The 19,735-nt window shown below is 35.8% G+C and overlaps 1 protein-coding gene across 1 annotated transcript in view; it reads right to left on the reverse strand.

Annotated features, from left to right (window-relative positions):
• Positions 1-971: 971 nt before the first annotated feature.
• The window catches only part of LOC114535148 (pro-epidermal growth factor-like), a 28,795-nt gene continuing 10,031 nt past the window's right edge, over positions 972-19,735 (reverse strand). Inside the window, exons 3-5 of the mRNA XM_028556528.1 lie at positions 16,385-16,492; positions 15,747-15,872; positions 972-1,798 (exon numbers count right to left, since the gene is read on the reverse strand). Coding sequence (XP_028412329.1) covers positions 1,443-1,798; positions 15,747-15,872; positions 16,385-16,492 — 590 coding nt within the window. The 3' untranslated portion in view covers positions 972-1,442. The remainder of the gene's footprint in view (positions 1,799-15,746; positions 15,873-16,384; positions 16,493-19,735) is intronic.

The following is a 19,735-nucleotide window of genomic DNA, read 5'->3' on the forward strand; positions in this document are numbered from 1 at the left end:
CAGCCGTGTCTGTCAGGAACGTAAAAAATATATCGCAACTGTTAACATTTCTGACTAGTCTATGCATCATGCATTGGTAAAAGCTAAAAGCGTGTTGTTTGAATGCTTTCTTGATTGTTTGTTGCGCTCGATCTCGCGTTGTAGATCACTTTGACTTTTTCAGAGCGATGTTTTTCACGCCAGCGAATTTACTTTTTTCGTTTGTATTTAAGCAATTTGTTTTAGATGATTGCTGTTGAGAGCTTGGAAACGAAAGTAAAATGGTGTCTCTCATAACTATCATCGGTATAATGCGAAACCAAGAGTTTCCTCTCACTTACTTTTGCTTAAGATTGACTTCTATAGACGAAGGCTTTACTCGCCATAAATCTCGGACGTCACTATACCTAGCAGGTTGGATGGTTAGGTGAAGACGTGTCCCTCATCATGAACTACATATACAACCGAACCTTCCACACCATGTTAATTCCTAGTAGGTTTATCGAGGGATGCCGTTATTATTACAAATTGCACCGCTGCGCGCCTAATTTACGTGAAATCCGCTACACTGCGCTGTTATGATCCACATTAGCAAACTCGCGAATACAAATTGCCTGGCTTTATGTCAGAGTTGTTAGCAAATTTTAGGGAAAATTTCGAATTTTAGGTAAATTTGATAAAATTTAACCAAGGTTGCTATTTTCAAAATTTTCTAGGTAATTTACACCCCAACATCAAACCCGCGACGTACGTCTTTGCAACCACGTTGGTCATATTCGGCCAATTTTCTCCCGGTAAAGAGGGCTCAGTTTTTCAGCGGTCTTCGCATAAAAAATTAAAAGCTTTTCGTTTTACGCCTTGCTCTCAATTTTATGTAAGTTGTCCGCTGACAATATGAGCCTGCACGAGTGGGAGAAACTTAGCTAAGTTGGACCAGCGTGAACTCGAAATGCTTGTGGCAACTCGTTGTTATAAAATGAAACAAACCGATTATGAGCATAATCAAGCTGAAATATATCAGAATTTTAATTTTTGGATTCAATCTTGTTTTATATCTCTTTTACAGCGGACGAAACCCGCGGCCTATTAAATTTTCTTTGTGATTAAACCAATGAAAAGATGCATTGATTATACGTATATTTATGTCATATGGGCAGTATGTAATATTTTTAGTATGAAATAATTTAATTTCAGTGATGTTTTTAGTAAGATATTTATGTTTAGACCAGTCATTGGTGTCTTGGGATGTGTTAGTGTGCAGTGGTCGCATGTCACGCAGTACCGATATTTTATCCTAGACGTCGCCGTTGTTTTCTGCAGTCGCGTCCCAACTCCTTTTTATCTTATTAAAGCAATTGAAGCTCGGCCGTTTAGTCAAATTTCAGACCATATATTATTAACTATGTAAGCGGCAAGAAAATCTAGTTTATTATCTAACCCAGTGTCTTTGAATGATTGCGATCTCAGTAGCAATCCACAACGACATCACCACGATGGTCGCAGTACGAGGGAGGATTATTCCATCCATTATGACTGCAATCCCAGATGAATGATTCATAACCAGAGCATTGAACATGAGAAAGCAATACAGGACCACTTCCTTTGCCATAGTGAGCCAAGGGTCTGATGTTGGTCGCTCCAGAAAAACCCAACTGACGACAGGTGACGTTACCTTCAGTAATGCCAAAATATCTAAGACTACGATTGTGGATGAAGACACCACAGACTGTGCCCCAGCCAAGTGTTGGATGATAGATTTCCACTCTTCCACTCATATTGTCACTTGAACCATTCAATCTGATTTTCAGTTCAGAGTTGGCTATAACATAGACAATTACACATGTTAAGGAAAGACAACTTCCAGTTGATTTTCAGTCCTCATGTGTCTCTTTTCTCTCGGGCAAATACGTACTACGGTAAATAAATGAGTGAACTTCTAGTACGTCTAACGCTCTCATTGCTCGCAAAACAGAAACAATTTTGGTTTAGCTAAGAGACAATGAATTTTGTAAAAATTCAACGCATGTCACCGATTCCATAATTTATGCTAAAAATTTTCTGTTTAGTTGGTAAGAAATAAAGCCAGAATTAATACAATCATCTTATTGCTACTAAATATGTTCATTTGGGCTATATACTGCAAAAAAAACAGATTAAATCACAACCAATATTCGAACATTTTGTTTCTTGCATTATCATCCCTGCCTGCTACATGCATAACAAAAGATTAACGTCTATATTTTTAAATTTGGAATAGCGAAGTAGACACGGAGTTTAGGAACTGTTGAGTAAACGAATAGCGAGAGATTTAGTAGCGGCAAACTTCATGTCAGTCTTGACGAGCTTGCGCAAAGAAAGATAATTCGTCTGATGATCGATTTGTGTACATTGTATAAATAAAAACGGAGAAATGGATGCATGGATCATCCGCCAAATGCACAATTAGAAAAAAGCTGTGCAAATTCTTAGAGCAAAAGCACAGATTTCGTTGATGTCTGCACGATGATGTTTGCTAATTCACAACGTTTATTAATAAATTCAAATTGATTTTGCCAAAATAATAACTGCATGATTATTGATCGATCGTGTGGTCTGTACTGTGAAATGGCTATCTGTAAAACAAGGAACGGGGAATCGGGGAAAGGAATGAGGAAAGGAACGGGGAACGGTAAAACCAGGAATGGGAAAAGCCGGAATCTGTAAAACCAGGAATGGGAAAAGCCGGAATCTGTAAAACCAGGAATGAGAAAAGCCGGAATCTGTAAAACAAGGAATAAGAAAAGCCGGAATCTGTAAAACAAGGAGTGAGAAAAGCCGGAATCTGTAAAACCAGGAATGGGAAAAGCCGGAATCTGTAAAACCAGGAATGGGAAAAGCCGGAATCTGTAAAACCAGGAATGAGAAAAGCCGGAATCTGTAAAACAAGGAATGAGAAAAGCCGGAATCTGTAAAACCAGGAATGGGAAAAGCCGGAATCTGTAAAACAAGGAATGGGAAAAGTTTGTAACTAAATTAGTTACAATTTCCGCGCGTAATACAAAATATGCTAATTTGACATATGGCTATATTTTCCGTATTTTACCAAATTTCGCAGCCAAACTTAGCATTTCCACTAATTCAAGTACGCTTAATTCTTTTATCTGTTATATGGAACATAAACTGCATTCTTTTGTGGGGGAAGGAATGTATAATACATATATAATTATACAAACGATGAAACGATCACAAGCACTGACAAGGTTAGTTTGTAAACAGTTAAATTTGTTGATTTGGTCTTATTCATAAACCTACAAAGTGGAGCTTTGCGTGTTGCTATCTACCGTTTAATATCTACATTGCTATTGAAATTGAATAATGTTTGGTTGGAAATGAAAACTTTTTGGATCCAAATTTAAATTTCCAAATTTTCATATGAATTCCATACTGCAATGATATAAAATATGCAAGAACAACTTCATTAAATACACAATATATTTTATCTTTTCTATATTCAGTTCATTGTATTTACAGCTACCTAATATATCAGTATAAATCTATGCGAACAACAATTTTGCTCCATTTAATACATACATATTAAGCTTATTTTGCAATATATATTTGTCATAGTTCATGGTAACAGCTTATATCATTATTGAATCAGATTACCCCAGAACAATGCACTACACTTTGTTGTCCCAAATATAATATAATTTTGCTTGTAAGTAAAATTGTATAGAAAATGAAAATATTTTAGTGCATTTTGTACCTTAATAAACTCAGATTATAATTAAACAGTTACCATTCTCATCCAAGGTTTTAACGACTGGAGGCTGATTAAGAATATACAATAATAATCTGTAAGTAACTAACAGTTGCAATTAATTAAAATCTTGGCTCTTTGAGAACAACTTTGTGTTGGGATGGAATTTTGGAATATACCCTAGGTCTTGTTTAGAAAAGTATAATTTCCAACCAGCATTTACTTTTACAAATAATTTATTCAAATAAAAATGCTTTAGAAATTGTGTAGGGAAAACCTAGCTGTGGTTTTCTAGGCTAGCATGATTCAATATGAAAAGCTTTTACTATGAACTATGACTGTATAGTGCAAAATAATGTATTAAGTGTTAGCAAAATTAATTGTTGTTTGCATAATTATATATGTATTATATATTCCTTCAATCCTTCCTCCACAAAATAATTCAGTTTATGTTCCATATAACTGATAAAAGAATTAAGATATGTTGTTAAATTTTGGAATATTACCAGTATATTGTATTTGCTGCTACTTAATATAAATCTACTCTACAGTAGTGCATTGTTCAGGGGTAATCTGCATGATTCAATAATGAAAAGCTGTTACCATGAACTATGACAAATATATATTGCAAAATAAGCTTAATATGTATGTATTAAATGGAGCAAAATTGTTGTTCGCATAGATTTATACTGATATATTAGGTAGCTGTAAATACAATGAACTGAATATAGAAAAGATAAAATATATTGTGTATTTAATGAAGTTGTTCTTGCATATTTTATATCATTGCAGTATGCAATTCATATGAAAATTTGGAAATTTAAATTTGGATCCAAAAAGTTTTCATTTCCAACCAAACATTATTCAATTTCAATAGCAATGTAGATATTAAACGGTAGATAGCAACACGCAAAGCTCCACTTTGTAGGTTTATGAATAAGACCAAATCAACAAATTTAACTGTTTACAAACTAACCTTGTCAGTGCTTGTGATCGTTTCATCGTTTGTATAATTATATATGTATTATACATTCCTTCCCCCACAAAAGAATGCAGTTTATGTTCCATATAACAGATAAAAGAATTAAGCGTACTTGAATTAGTGGAAATGCTAAGTTTGGCTGCGAAATTTGGTAAAATACGGAAAATATAGCCATATGTCAAATTAGCATATTTTGTATTACGCGCGGAAATTGTAACTAATTTAGTTACAAACTTTTCCCATTCCTTGTTTTACAGATTCCGGCTTTTCCCATTCCTGGTTTTACAGATTCCGGCTTTTCTCATTCCGTGTTTTACAGATTCCGGCTTTTCTCATTCCTGGTTTTACAGATTTCGGCTTTTCCCATTCCTGGTTTTACAGATTCCGGCTTTTCTCATTCCTGGTTTTACAGATTCCGGCTTTTATCATTCCTGGTTTTACAGATTCCGGCTTTTCTCATTCCTGGTTTTACAGATTCCGGCTTTTCCCATTCCTGGTTTTACTGATTCCGGCTTTTCTCATTCCTTGTTTTACAGATTCCGGCTTTTCCCATTCCTGGTTTTACAGATTCCGGGTTTTCCCAATCCTGGTTTTACCATTCCCCGTTCCTTTCCTCATTCCTTTCCCCGATTCCCCGTTCCTTGTTTTACAGATAGCCACTGTGAAATATCAGACCGAGGCATTTTAGTAGAGATCGAGCGAGGTAGAAGCGAGGATCACGCAAAGGTTCAGATACGGAATATGCGGACCGAGGTCCGGATATGGGTTTTTCGGCTCCTCGTCAACCAATCAGAACAGAGGATTTTTAAAAGGAAAGTTTTATAATAATAAAACAGACATTTAAAAACAGTTACCGTATTTAGAGACTGATTACATGGTGTCATTTCAGCCCTGCAAACCGGACCTAAAGTATTTTTCCATTAAATGGCAAATTTCACCCCGGGCTGTGTTATTTTAAGACCAGGCTGAAATTTCAGCCCCTGCTGAGTTTGTAAAGGCTGGTAGTAGACCTTATGCGATTCTTCGAGCGCCTTAAAACCCCGAATGACAATAACTTGACCTTTAAGACACTATGATTGCACATAAAAATGAAATAAAAAAACGAAAAATCATTGTCAAAGCAAAGTTTTCTGTCCGGGTTTAAGTTTGTTTACAATTGCACGACAATTCCAGCCGAGTAGCTTAAAACGAGCTGAAAATTGACCCGGGCTGAAATAATTGTCATATAATCACGAGGTATGTTTTATTGGTATTTCATAAAAATACCAGGAAGAACTTACAGGGCTGAAAAGCTTTAAGCCGGACTGAAACTTAGCCCTGGCTGAAAGCACTCCATCATAGCTACTTAATTGTTTCTCAGTTTCTACAAACGTAAGTTTATCGCATGCTTCTATAAATATAATTTTTTTCGAAATAATTCGACACTTTTTTACTTCTCGCGTGCTCTTGAACATATGCCTGACGTGAGGCGGACAAACATCACTAAATTTCGCTGACTTGACAGTTTTTTGCGTTTTTCAAGTGGTTGAAATAATGATGGGATCAAGATTGCTGACTATGGTTGTATATTAACTCGTATACAAGCGTCTCTACAAAGCACCTTTAGCTAATTGAGTACATGCATGCTTTGTGTGCGATTTCTCTAACTACAAGATACTAACACTTATTCCAAAGGTCTGAGGGGTACACGAGATTTATCCCTCGAAGCCTGGTTACAGAATTCGTATTCATGAACATTTTTAATTGAAAAGTCATTTTGGATGGATATGGATGTGCACATTTTCAATTTTACAATGTGAAAAGCTTGGTAAATGTCCCAAAGGAGGTGATATCTTTGTGACTTGAGTTTGTTTCGTTGTAATTGTCTTCTCTGTACGATCAATGGATGTGACTTCACTTTCTTGCTTTTCCAGTGAATTTATATCATCTCCAAGTGGTTCGGTCAAAATCTGCCCGAACCTGTGGGATGATGACTGGTGGGTTGTTGGTTGTAAGTTTGGTATTACGGCAGGTACAAGGGCATTTGAACGGTGGGTTGGATATTTGTATCTTTGTTCTGCAGTAGTTTGGCTGGTTTTTGCTGAAACTTCTTCTTGGTTAGAGGTAGATCTGGAGGGGCAGTGTATGAGTTTCTTTTGGGTGCAAGGGGAGGATGCTGAGATACAGCTGGTGACTCCGGGCGTTTTGAAATCTCTTCAGCCCTTTCTGCATATTCCGACTGCATATCCTGAGGGGTTGAAGTTAGATAGTGATTCATTGCCATCCTCATCAGTAACTTTTCATCATCGTTGACTCTCTCATATAGGGCAAGTGTATTTACAGATTTGTGGCCTGTAACACTCATAACTTGCTTTGCGAAGAAATTTTGGCGACGTTCGAAGGTTGCACCAGTCACCCTGATACAATGGTTGGTATATACACGGCTTAGGTTGCACAGATGTGACATTTTGCTCATGAAAGATTGAAGAGTGTTCTCAGATAAACGCTGATTGTAGTAGCAGTAGAAATTTTTTCCCATTTCTTCAGCACTTTTACACTCAACAGTGGTTTTTGGACGTTGCCATAGATATGGGCAATCTGGGTGTAGTGAATATATGTACTTCAGAAAGGAACTAACAGGGCAGGATGGAGATTCTTTCATTTCGGGCATGATACCACTTACAATGTCAGTTGCATCAGCTCCATGATTTTCATCCAGCTCATCCTGAGCTTTGTAAACATATTTAAGGTCTGTAGATGGATCAGTTGCTGTTTCAAAAAATTTTTTGTCATCTCGTATACATTTTCATTTCCACGTCGGCAAAGAAAGAAGCAAAGATGAAACTGAACTTTGTTCTGTACAGATTTTGGTGTATTGTTTGGATCCATTTCAATATGCTCATACAGAACCGTCAAATCTAAACAATAAATATTTTATGTTTTATTTATCGGTATATTTATAATGCATTGACTAAATTATCGGTCAAAACACATTTACATTTACATGGTTAAAACACTTTGATAAATGAAAATTGTCATAGAAAAGGGCATTTACCTATCGGATGTATTTCAGGGTAGTGTTTTACGACAGCCTTGCCAAGCTTTTTCAACTCTTTCGTGGCATCTTTGTAGGATTCTATTGATTTCTTGAAAGCTGCATATTTTGTAATGTCTACAGATCTTCCAGACTTGTTGAGGAGACGGTTTAATGCGTGCCGAATGTTCTGAAGTGATGCTATAGAGAGGTGTTGTCCTTTATTTGTACGTGCACTGAACCAAAACTTCACCAACAAATCGTACAGTTCGTCGTCTCTGAAGGTAACCCATTCCTCATTATTTTCCACTTCACAAGCTTTCAAATACACCTCAAACTTTCTCTTTGCACTGTTTTCACTTTTTAGCGTGTTCTTATTAAGCAAATCTTGTCTTTTCTTCGCTAATTCTTCGTCTGAAATTATATCTACACTCAGATTGTTCGACGCCATTTTGAAAAAAATGCCGGCAAAAATGTCGTATCCTTTTAGAACTTGTATCAGCCAATGAGCGTCGTTTGGAATTCGTATACCTTTGGAGCGCACAAAGATACGAGATTTATCCATTCTGCTTCGTCCAATCAAATTTGTCTATTACTGTGCGTTGATTGACAAACATATCATGTATGCTAAATTTAAATTTTTATAGTTGATACCCAATTAGATAATAGACACCGAATTTTTAGTGTAAATAGTTTTTTAGCTATTACTCCTTGTGTGAAAACCGATGTAATTAAACCTACGGTTACAACGTCAATTTACTGTAATAAATTATCAAATTATCACATTCTTGGGGACCAAAAAAGGCCTCAGCTCATATATATATATATATATATATATATATATATATATATATATATATATATATATATATATATTATATATATATATATATATATATATATATATATATATATATATTTGCCCATATATTTATATATTCACCCATTTGCAAAAACGTTGGCCGCAGATAGATAGATAGATAGATACTCGAAGTCTAATTAGAATTGCATATGATTGCATTTGCATGGGATTTCAATCATATTACACAACATATGCAATTCTAATTAGATTTCGAATATCTATCTATCTATCTATCTGCGGCCAACGTTTTTGCAAATGGGTGTATATATATATATATATATATATATATATATATTTATATATATATACACCCATTTGAAAAAACGTTGGCCGCAGATAGATAGATAGATAGATACTTGAAGTCTAATTAGAATTGCATATGAATACATTTGCATGGGATTTCAATCATATTACACAACATATGCAATTCTAATTAGATTTCGGGTATCTATCTATCTATCTATCTGCGGCCAACGTTTTTGCAAACGGGTGTATATATATATATATATATATATATATATATATATATATATATATATATATATATATATATATATATATATATATATATATATATATATATTTATATATATATATATATATATATATATATATATATATATATATATACATATATATATATATATATATATATATATATACATATATATATATATATATATATATAAATATATATATATATATATATATATATATATATATATATATATATATATATATATATATATATAGATCTCGCCAGCAAATCAACGCCTAATGTAGGCAACCTCAACGATTTGTCCGTCCTTATCATTTCACCTTTTTATGTGCATGTACAGTAACATGATTTTTTACTTGGTCACTTTTTCTCATACCTATATATTACCTTAACGGTTATATATGCGTTAAATTTTACAAAGCAAGATAAGGAGAATTATTTATTTGCCTGCATGGGAGTTGGAAATTACACTATTGCGCTTTTTCTAAGAGTGAAGAGTTTATAACTAATTTTGATAATAATTTATTAAGTATTGAGTCCAACGATTGAAAGAGAAGTTATTTAGCTTTCTACAGCAACATCTTTTTAGGCTGCAATGGCTGGTGATAACCAAATAATTGTGTCTTAAAAGAAACTAGTCAAGAACCGCATTCTTTCACCGCTGGAAATTGAATCAGATTCTGATTGGCGCTTATACACGCATTAAAGTTCTCCTGCTGCTGGTTATAAACCTTCGAAGACAAATTGAGATTTTATTTCAAAACCTAAATTTTCATTTAGTTTAAATTTGACTAACTTTGAAGCATCATCCTCGTTAAATGACAAAATTTTATCGCACAAAGTCATGCATGTTAGAGCCAGGTCCATGCACTGATGTTGCGCAATCCATAGTTTTTGTGGGTAGCCTGCGGATGCGCGGCTAACCACTATGTAGTCGAAAAAGTGTCCGGATGTATGTTTGTGGGTGCCACATCTTCGGCAATCGTCGGATATACGAAAGATGACGAACAGTACGTTCTACTTCCGGAAAATTTCGTTGTTTTGGAAGGACGGAAGCAACCGAAGTTACGTTAATACGTTTGTCAAATTTTAAAGCGAAGTTGAGTACTTTAAAGACGAAAAAGCGGTGATCGGTGAGCGTTGAATCTACAACTACAAAGTTACACTAATAGGAAATAAATAGTAACAAGTTGCCCTGTTTTATAATTTATAATGCAATATTTCACTTGTCAATTTCTTGCTTGTGGACATGCAGCTATGAGCTATTAAACCAAATACATTACCTTATTGCAAATGGTAGTAACAAGTTGCCCTGTTTAATAAATTAAAAATTATTATGCAATATTTCACCTGTCAATTTCTTGCTTGTGGACATGCAGCTATTAAACCAAATACATCACCTTATTGCACATGGTAGTAACAAGTTGCCCTGTTTTATAAATTATAATGCGATATCTCACTTGTCAATTTCTTCCTTGTGGACATGCGGCTATTAAACCAAATTCTTTGGAGTTCAAAAAACAAAACTGTTAACAAAAGTGCATTTCAACTGATCAAAAATCTTTAAAATAATGTTCAGATACATAGATATAAGTCCTTAAAAAATGTTAATGCGAAACGTTTGAAACAATTTTGGACTCTTTGTTATGTGACTGTAAAATGACCGGGCAAATCAAGTAGTTTATCCTCATTGAAATCTTTGTTAAGATCTTTCTCCTTCTAAACTAAGCTTTATGTTATCAGATGATGTGTGCCACCATCCCAGAACCTTACTCTCCTTTTTGTTCTGTTCACCTATTCTGCTTGAAAAAATTTCATTTCCTATCTCTTGAAAAATGCTTTTATATATGTTTTGATCTGTCCTAAAATGTATTTAATACAATAAAATATTATAATATATAGATTGCGTAATAAATCAACTTCGTTATAACTGTACTCAACCAGCTAACTATAGGGTGTTTATTCCGTTTTTTATGGACTAGAAAATAATATTTTATTGCATCAGTTGATATTTACTCGCCACTATAGCAGCTTTATCACATTAATAATGTTTTACAGGCTACCCACATGTACGCATTGCGTACCTATTTTTTTTACTTGCATGGTAAATTCACAGATTCGTATGTCAAACATACTTCTTCTAAATGTAGAAGTGATGTTCGGAGGAAGAGAGGACAAAAACATACGAACCCAGATCAAACTTACTGAGACATGGCTGACAGACCGTATTGATGATGCAGCCGTTGTGATAAATGGTTTTACTTTGATTCGACGTGACAGATTTTCAAGAATCGGCGGAGGCGTGTGCGCTTTTATTAAATCGAGTGTCCCAGTCAACGTACTAAATGAATTCTTTGATGAGTCGTTTGAATCTTTATGGTTGCATATTAGACCTCAAAAGTTACCTCGTGGGATTTCTTCAATAATCGTATGTGTTATTTACCATGCTCCATCAAACGACCCAAACTCGCTAATTGAACATATATCAACGACATTGGATTTAGTTTTGGTAAAACACCCGCATGCTGGCGGGCTTGTGGTCGGTGACTTTAATCGATGTCCTATTTCCAGGCTGTGTCGGCGCTTCAGTTTGAAACAGATCGTTAAGCATCCTACTAGAAGAAACGCAATACTTGATTATGTCCTTACAAACCTCTCTGCTAGCTACCATGCTCCCCAAATCCTACCACTAATTGGTTTAAGCGATCGCGAGAATGGTGTAAGAAAGCTTTCGGTTAGGAAAAGAAATACGTCAGCGATAAACGCTTTTGGAACGTGGTTATCAAACTTTAATTGGTCTCCATTGAACCACACTACTTCTTGCGAAGACAAATTGAACATCTTCCATGACACTATTGAAGCAGGGATAGATATTTTCTTTCCATTAAAGCTCATAAAAATTCACAATCGCGATGAGCCTTGGATAACTGCTAAGTTTAAGAAATTGATTCGTGATAGACAAAAAGCGTTTCATCAAGGAAATTCTTTCGTGTATAAGCAGTTGCGCAATAGAGTGAAGAGAGAAGTGTCAAAACTCAGATCATCTTATTTTGAAAGGAAACTTAACCACCTTGCGTCAAATCCAAATCCAAAAAAGTGGTGGGACTCAGTTAAAAAATTAGCAGGATACAACAAAAGGACTCAAAGTCCTTTATGGGACTTTTTTTCTTTTTAAAGTTATGGGTACTGATAATCAACCACTGACTGGCGCCGCACTTGCCAATAAAATTAATGATGAATTTTCTAAGATCTCCCAAGAGTATGCTCCTCTCCAACAACTTCCTACAAACAGCAACGTTGGCGATCTTCCTACAGAGTATATAATTAAGGAGGAGGAGGTTTTCAACGTGTTATCCTCTTTGGATGTCTCCAAGTCCTCTGGCCCGGGTGATATCCCGAAATGGGTATTGAAATGTTATTCATCATTACTGGCTTTGGCGATAACATCAATTTTTAATGCGTCTATCCAATCTGAACACGTCCCAAGTCGTTGGAAGCGTGCTAATGTTATCCCTATCCAGAAATCACATAATGTTAATGATGTTAACCAGGACTTGAGACCGATTTCCCTTACTCAAACGTTATCAAAGTGTTGCGAGCGTTTTGTTGCCGATTGGGTTCTCAATTGTATACGTGATAGAATCGACAGGCGGCAGTTTGGATCTTTGAATGGCTTATCTATTACGCATGCATTGGTCACCCTTATTCACCATCTGTTGCATGAAACTGATGGGACCAGCAACTCGGTTAGAGTACTTCTTATCGATTTCTCCAAAGCTTTTGATCGAGTCGACTATCATATCTTGCTCGAAAAAATGGCTAATTTGGAAATTCCACTGATTTTGAGGAATTGGGTTCGAAGTTTTTTGACCGATAGAAAGCAGCGTGTCAAACTAAATGGATGTGTTTCTGATTGGCGTGCTATTAACGCTGGCGTTCCCCAAGGTACAGTTTTAGGTCCGATTCTTTTTCTGGTTATGGTGAATGATCTTTTGGCTGAGTGGAATGACAGATGGAAGTATCTCGATGACGTTACGGGTAGTGAGACTGTAACACCTCAATCCAATACCACTTTACAACTCCTAGTGGACGAAATTGCGAATTGGACGACACGAAATCATATAAAACTTATTGTGTCCAAGTGTAAAGAACTAATAGTGCCGTTTTCAAACGAGAAATCATCTTTTACGCCATTGCTCATAGAAGAATTACCAGTCGAAATGGTCAGTTCAGTTGAAATTTTGGGTCTCACTATTCAAAATGACTTAAAATGGAACAAGCATATCCATAATATACTTACAAAAGCGAGTAAAAGACTTTATATGTTACACTTGTTGGAACGGGCAAAAGCGGATCAGGCAACATTGATCACTGTGTATACCACAATAATTCGACCAGTTTTGGATTATGCTGCACAAGTTTGGCATTATAATATTCCTACCTATGTAAGCGATGAGATTGAAAGTTTTCAAAAGCGTGTCTTGAGAATTATTTGCATCACTATACTTATGCTGATGCATTGGAACAGTTGAATCTTGATACGTTGCAGGGTCGTCGAGAGAATCTTTCAACTAGGTTCTTCCAACATAATATTGATAGTGCCTACTTTGAAGAGTATCTGCCCGCAAAGAGAGTGACTAACTATGAACTACGCTATAACAATCTATATAATCATTATCGCTGCCATACCGAACGATTTAAAAACTCTATCTTTTCACAAAGAGTTTTAAAACAATTATTTTAATATTCCTCAATTTTCTAAATTTTTAATATAGTCTAGTATAGTAGCTTTACTTAAATAGCTTTTAATATATCGTTTGTATGTAAATTCTAACGCAATTTAACCTATGGGTTACAATGTTAGTTTCTTTAAATAATAATAATAACAAAATTAAACTGGGAATGCCGCGAAAATTGCAACCCGTCGCGGGGTCCTTCGCGGAATTTAGAACATTTAGCGAAAATACAATTCCAAGATTAGCATAGTTCTCATTATAAGTTGCGAAAAACTTTAATTGTCGGAGCAGGCCAAAAATCACCCAATGTAATAACATGCGGATGGTACGATTTTAAAGATCGATATAGGAGCGATCAGCTATGTCCTCATGGCGCCATAATATATTCACGAAGGACCAATTAGTCGGGTAAAAGGTCTTCGTTGTGGAAACCCGGAAAGGTGGCTAGAATACTTTTCAACTTGACATGAGTTATCCTAGCGATGAAGTTAAGTATTTAATGTTTCGTTGAGTTTACTTCATGAAATAACAATATATTGAAACGTAATCCGGGGTTACTTGATCCCATCTAATCACAGCGCTGTGAGTCTGCAGCAAAGAGAGCAACTCGGGTAGCATGAAAACAAGGATGCATATGAAATGCTCATAATCCTGGGTTAAGTCATGACTGTTTCGATACATTCCTATTTCAGAGGTAATATGCAAGTGTACTGATAGATTTAACAAAATATTAACAATGGAGCATGGTCAGAATTGATATAATCTTTAAGTTCATATATCTAATTCATTCTGTCAACCCACTTTCATAAAGATGTATTAGATATTTGCGAATTGAATATAAAAAATTCAAATATGGAGTATTTATTATTATGTTAGCAAGCTCAAGATGCAGCCGTTATAAAATTGGTATTAGGAATCGAATTTTAAATTATTTTACATATACACTTTATGTTGCTCAAATATCGAAATACGCAACATTTTCAAAACAAATGGTCGAGTTAACCCTTCTTAAAATGCCTGTGAACATTCTAGCTACATTCCGTCTACCATATTTCTGTTGTAGAGATTTCTAGAACGCAGTTTACTCTTTTACTATCATCGAGTATTTTTTCAGGAATTGCAGATAAAAACAAAAATTCTACAGTGTTCTGAAAAATGAACCTGGTCTTTGTCCTGGTCAATTTTGATCACGGAGATCGATGACATGCAAAATACTGAAACAAAATTGTGAGTGCGCGAAACCCGGCGTTACTCGAATTTGAAACTGTTCAGCTGCTTGAGGAATAATCAGAGCAAGAACCAAATGCAGGTCAAGGCAGAACAATTTGCGAAATATTTCGCGCGCAAAATCGCTGTAGCAATACAGAAAAAAGTTTTGAAGAAACTTTACAAAGCAAAAACGGTAAAAATTAGTCACGAGCTGGTGCAAAATTTTTCAAGATTGTCAAACAGAGAGTGAATGCCGATGCGAGCAGGCATTTTATTGCGTGCAATGAAATGTCGCAATATCTTGGTCAGGCAAAAGCTATTGTTCAATTTCCTATCTTGGGACCCAATTTCCTATCTTGGGACTCTTTTTATACCAAATTTTAAAGAAGTAAAAAGATCGAAACAAGAATGTACTGTAATAATATGTTGGGTTTTACAAGATGCTTTCTATCATAATCATCCTCAAGTGTGTTTTAGTTCAACAAATACCATAAAACATATGTACGCCAATTATTGCAATAACTCATCCCTGCATATATCGAAAATTTAATATTTCAGAGAATTTTAATCAAGTTGCAATTATCCAATTATGACTGGTAGCAAATTTGAATCTATTCTGTCTTTAAAACGTGTGTTGTAATAATCTGTTCTGATTGGGAGTATAATTTGCTTTTATGAAAATCTGGTTGAAACGAAACAAAATATAAAAGTAAGAGTATGTGCATACCTGCACATCTTGCTTCCTTGAAATTGGACCCATTTTTGCACATACAAATGTAAGAACCTGGAGTGTTGTTGCATGATCGTTCCAGACCGGTAAGATTGCACGGAGATGGCACGCATTCATCAATATCTAAACCAAGATTCAAAAAAGGCTATAGAAAATATCTCGAAGTTATGAACTTCAGGGCCGAAACACCATATCAACAAAATATTAATTTGAGGTGTTTTATCAGCATGGAGCAATGTTATGCTGGCATTATTGTTCACACTAGTCAACTGACAACATTGAACAATATTGTTGAAAATGAATCGGGTGTGACAATATTGTTCAATGTTGATAACAACTCTGAACAATGTGGGCAGCACAACATTGCTCTATCCTGTTCATATCAATAATACATCAACCTGATCGTTTTTAGGCGTGTAGGTGAAATATACGGAGTATTAGCGAAATTTAATTTAGCAAACACCCCGAAGCGCGTAAGGCATCGTAAAAATGGCGTGGATATGGCGTAACCACAACCATAGATGCGTATCCAGGCCATTTTCGCGAAGTCCGGGACGTCGCGTGTTGTTTGCTAAATTTCTTTTATATTTCATACAAGACGTGAAAAAAATAGTTTAGATTCATTTATTATATACCTTTGCACGCTTGTCCGTTATATTTGAAACCCTTATCGCAATGACAAATTTCTGAGCTATTTGTGCTAGAACAGTGGCCGTGAATACATGAAATATTTGTGCATTTTCCTGCCAAAGAAAAATATACTCCATAAATTTAGTATTCTAGGAATAAAGTTTCAGATATTCATAATTTGTCTAATTTAGCTGTTGACAGCAGCGTAGCGATTCGTACATGGTCGGTAGCCTCTTTGGCGGTCGATAGCATTCATAACCCAAATACTTGATATTTATGCTGCTATGAGAATTTTTTTGCTATCAACAGATCAAATTCATATTTAGGTGAACTAGCCTTGTTAGGTTTTCACCTTAATAATCCTAATTGCCCAGCTTTTAAATCTTCACACCTCAAATTACATAGTCTCGTATTCGCGAGACAAACTTTGTGAAATCAGCCACTGAAAAGGTAGGACGGGTTTTTTAAGGGTGAAACTCGTTGACATGCATTGACGATCATCCCGTTTACAGAATCACTTTTTCTAAAAATTAAAATTTCTCCATCATACATCAATGAATGTGCCATATTTGAATTCATTGTTTAGTTTTAGCGAAATTTTAAGATCAAATTAAATTTTCACCACACATGCACCTAAATCTTTACATTCCTTGGTCATAAGCTCAATAATACACTTGATTTCAGAAGCTAAAGATCGAAGAGTTTTCATGGACTCGCAATTAAAATACCTCATCAAAATATTGGTCTTTCCTTCGATGTTTATGCGAACTTCGCTAAAGATTAACGGAATCCTGAAATCTGATTCTGTATTGTAGAACCACAGGGAAAACTATTTTGCGCGACAGCGTCTAATTATATACAGTGTCCTGTTAAACAAGTCCGAGATTTCGCTGTTTTGTCGGACATCACTACAGTATGCCTTTAACACGCAACGAACTGAAATTATTGTCAGTGGACATGCAGACAATGAGATAATTCCGCGTAGCTGGGCGCCACACTAGTCTAGTGTTTATCGTGTTATCCGCAAGAAATGAGTCAAAAAATGATACTTTACGAGAGCGTGAAGAAAATTCGTGTAGTGAACCTGAATTAAGATGTTTTCATTTTATATGCTTCCTGTTATCAAATGTTTCCTTAGAGCCAATATCTGAAAACGTTTGAAATTTTGATTTCATTAAGGCTCTGAATAATTCTCTACCGACGATAAATAGGCTTTGCATATTTTTTGCGCTCGTGATGAACGCGTCTTCGCAAAATGTGACTTAAAACCCAGGCTCTGAGCTCCATGTTTGAACTGGCGATGTAAACAGAGCGAGGACAGCATCCAATTATGCGTAAAAAATTAGCTCACGCGATTCAAAAAGAGAAATTCTTGTAAGACATTTTACAGTTTCTTCAAGTTGGGAATGCTGGTTGTAAAGCAAAAAGAAAGGCAGCATCAGATATAAATGAAACGTTTATACGATTGTCATGCATCAGAAAACTGAAAAAGTATCTCATTGAAGTACTTTAGCGTAGTAAGTCGATTCGGCGCAGTGGATTAGACCACGCTGTAGGGCGTGTACTGCATAATAGAGAGAATCCTCCACAAAGACAACTCGACCGGATGAAACCGTTTCGGCATTTTATACATGTTTTCCGGATGACCGTAGGTTATGTCCAGTGACATGTTTTAAACCTTACATTTCAACGACGGCGGAATTTAGGGACACTTCAACACACCAAACAAATGAGTTGTTCCTTTCATTTATTAAACCTCCTAAACCAGTCAGTTAAGCAACGCTTGCTCGCTGGATTCGTTCAATGCTTGGTCAGGCTGGTATAGATACAAATATCTTCAAAGTGCATTCAGTAAGGGGAGCAGCAACTTTAGCAGCTGCCAACGGATCTGTTCCCTTAGATGAGATAATAGGGAAATTAAGCACTGACGTTTTTGAACGCGGCGGCGCCAACATGTAATGGGCTATTTTGCCGTCATCTTTAAAACGTGGCGCAAACAAGCTTTAAAACTCGGCTACAAATGGCAACTAAGCCTGCAAGTTCGAAACCAACGCCAATGGAGTGGACAAAAGACCACAATTCATTGTTAATGAGAGAAATGTTGGTTAGTGATCTTTTTCTTTACAAGGAGAGTCCTAATAGAGGCGTAGTCTGGGATTTCATCGTTGAAAATATAAACAGAATCGAAAATCCTGTATTTGGATTGAAAGATAAAAGAAGTGTGCGGGACCGATGAAACCTATTAAACACTAAATACAAAAAGAAAACCAGGGACGAGGAAGCTTCCAGTCGTATTGATGTTGATGACCTTACACAGAGAGAGAAAGTAAGATCGAAGAATTGTGTGCTAAAGAAGACAGTTTTATTGATGTCGACACAGCTCGTAAATAAAAAGAAAAAGAAAATGCGGAAGACATCAGAATGAAGCCTTTAAAGAGTATGGGAGAAACGAAGAAACGCATGACCGAGGATGCGGATTCTAAACCGAAAAAAACCCGTAGGGGAAGCAGCAAACTGATCGAATACCTTAAACAAAGATCGAGCACAGACAGCGAACTTCGTCGAGAGGAAATAGCGCTAAAAAGAGCGAGCAGGAAATTAAAAAGCAATCGGCATCACAAATAGGAGAACAACAGTTAGAATGATGCGAATGATGCAAGATAAATACAAAGAAATGATGGAAAGCGTCGGCCAAAGCGTTGAATAATATCGGAGTTTCGACATGGATATGCAAGGCGGTTCAAGAGCATGTTCTTCGAGTCCAGAACAGGTTGCGCTTTGTGGGCATGTAATTTCATCGGGAATTTGTAGAGTTTTCTGAAGAAATACAAGGTCGCACTTTTGTACTCTATATTCTGCTAAACATTCGCCTTCGTTCATGTCATCCAGACAAAAAGCCGAATAATTCCTTGGATTCCTTGAATCGTACGCTAAGTGCAATAAAATAAACTCTTCTTCAGTCAGAACACCTTCTTCAAACAATACTAAACAAAACTCTCTAATTTTTCGAAACGAAGACATCTCCCGTAGCTGCAGTTTGCTTAAATGCTTTGAAATTAGCGGGGAAAGGCATAGCAGTTTCCAGGCTTTTTGCAACCGTCACGTTGGCTCGAAAAATGTTACTTTCTTAAGTTCCTTACTGAAGATGGCTGACTGGAATAAAAAGTCCACTTTTCCAGAGTTCTATTACAGACCTATGCGTGGTGTCGACACCAAAGTTTGGTTGTGCTGTGTGAAATTAATCATAATAGAGTTAAACATCAATCAGAATATATTTTTATGAGATATATTGCGGAATAGTAGCATATGTGGTTCGCTGACATGGAACCTTAAGTGTTTTTCCTTAGAATGAGGAA

The sequence above is a fragment of the Dendronephthya gigantea genome, unplaced genomic scaffold (genome assembly GCF_004324835.1).
Source record: "Dendronephthya gigantea isolate DGI-Jeju-01 unplaced genomic scaffold, DenGig_1.0 000111F, whole genome shotgun sequence".
Classification (NCBI taxonomy): Eukaryota; Metazoa; Cnidaria; class Anthozoa; order Malacalcyonacea; family Nephtheidae; genus Dendronephthya; species Dendronephthya gigantea.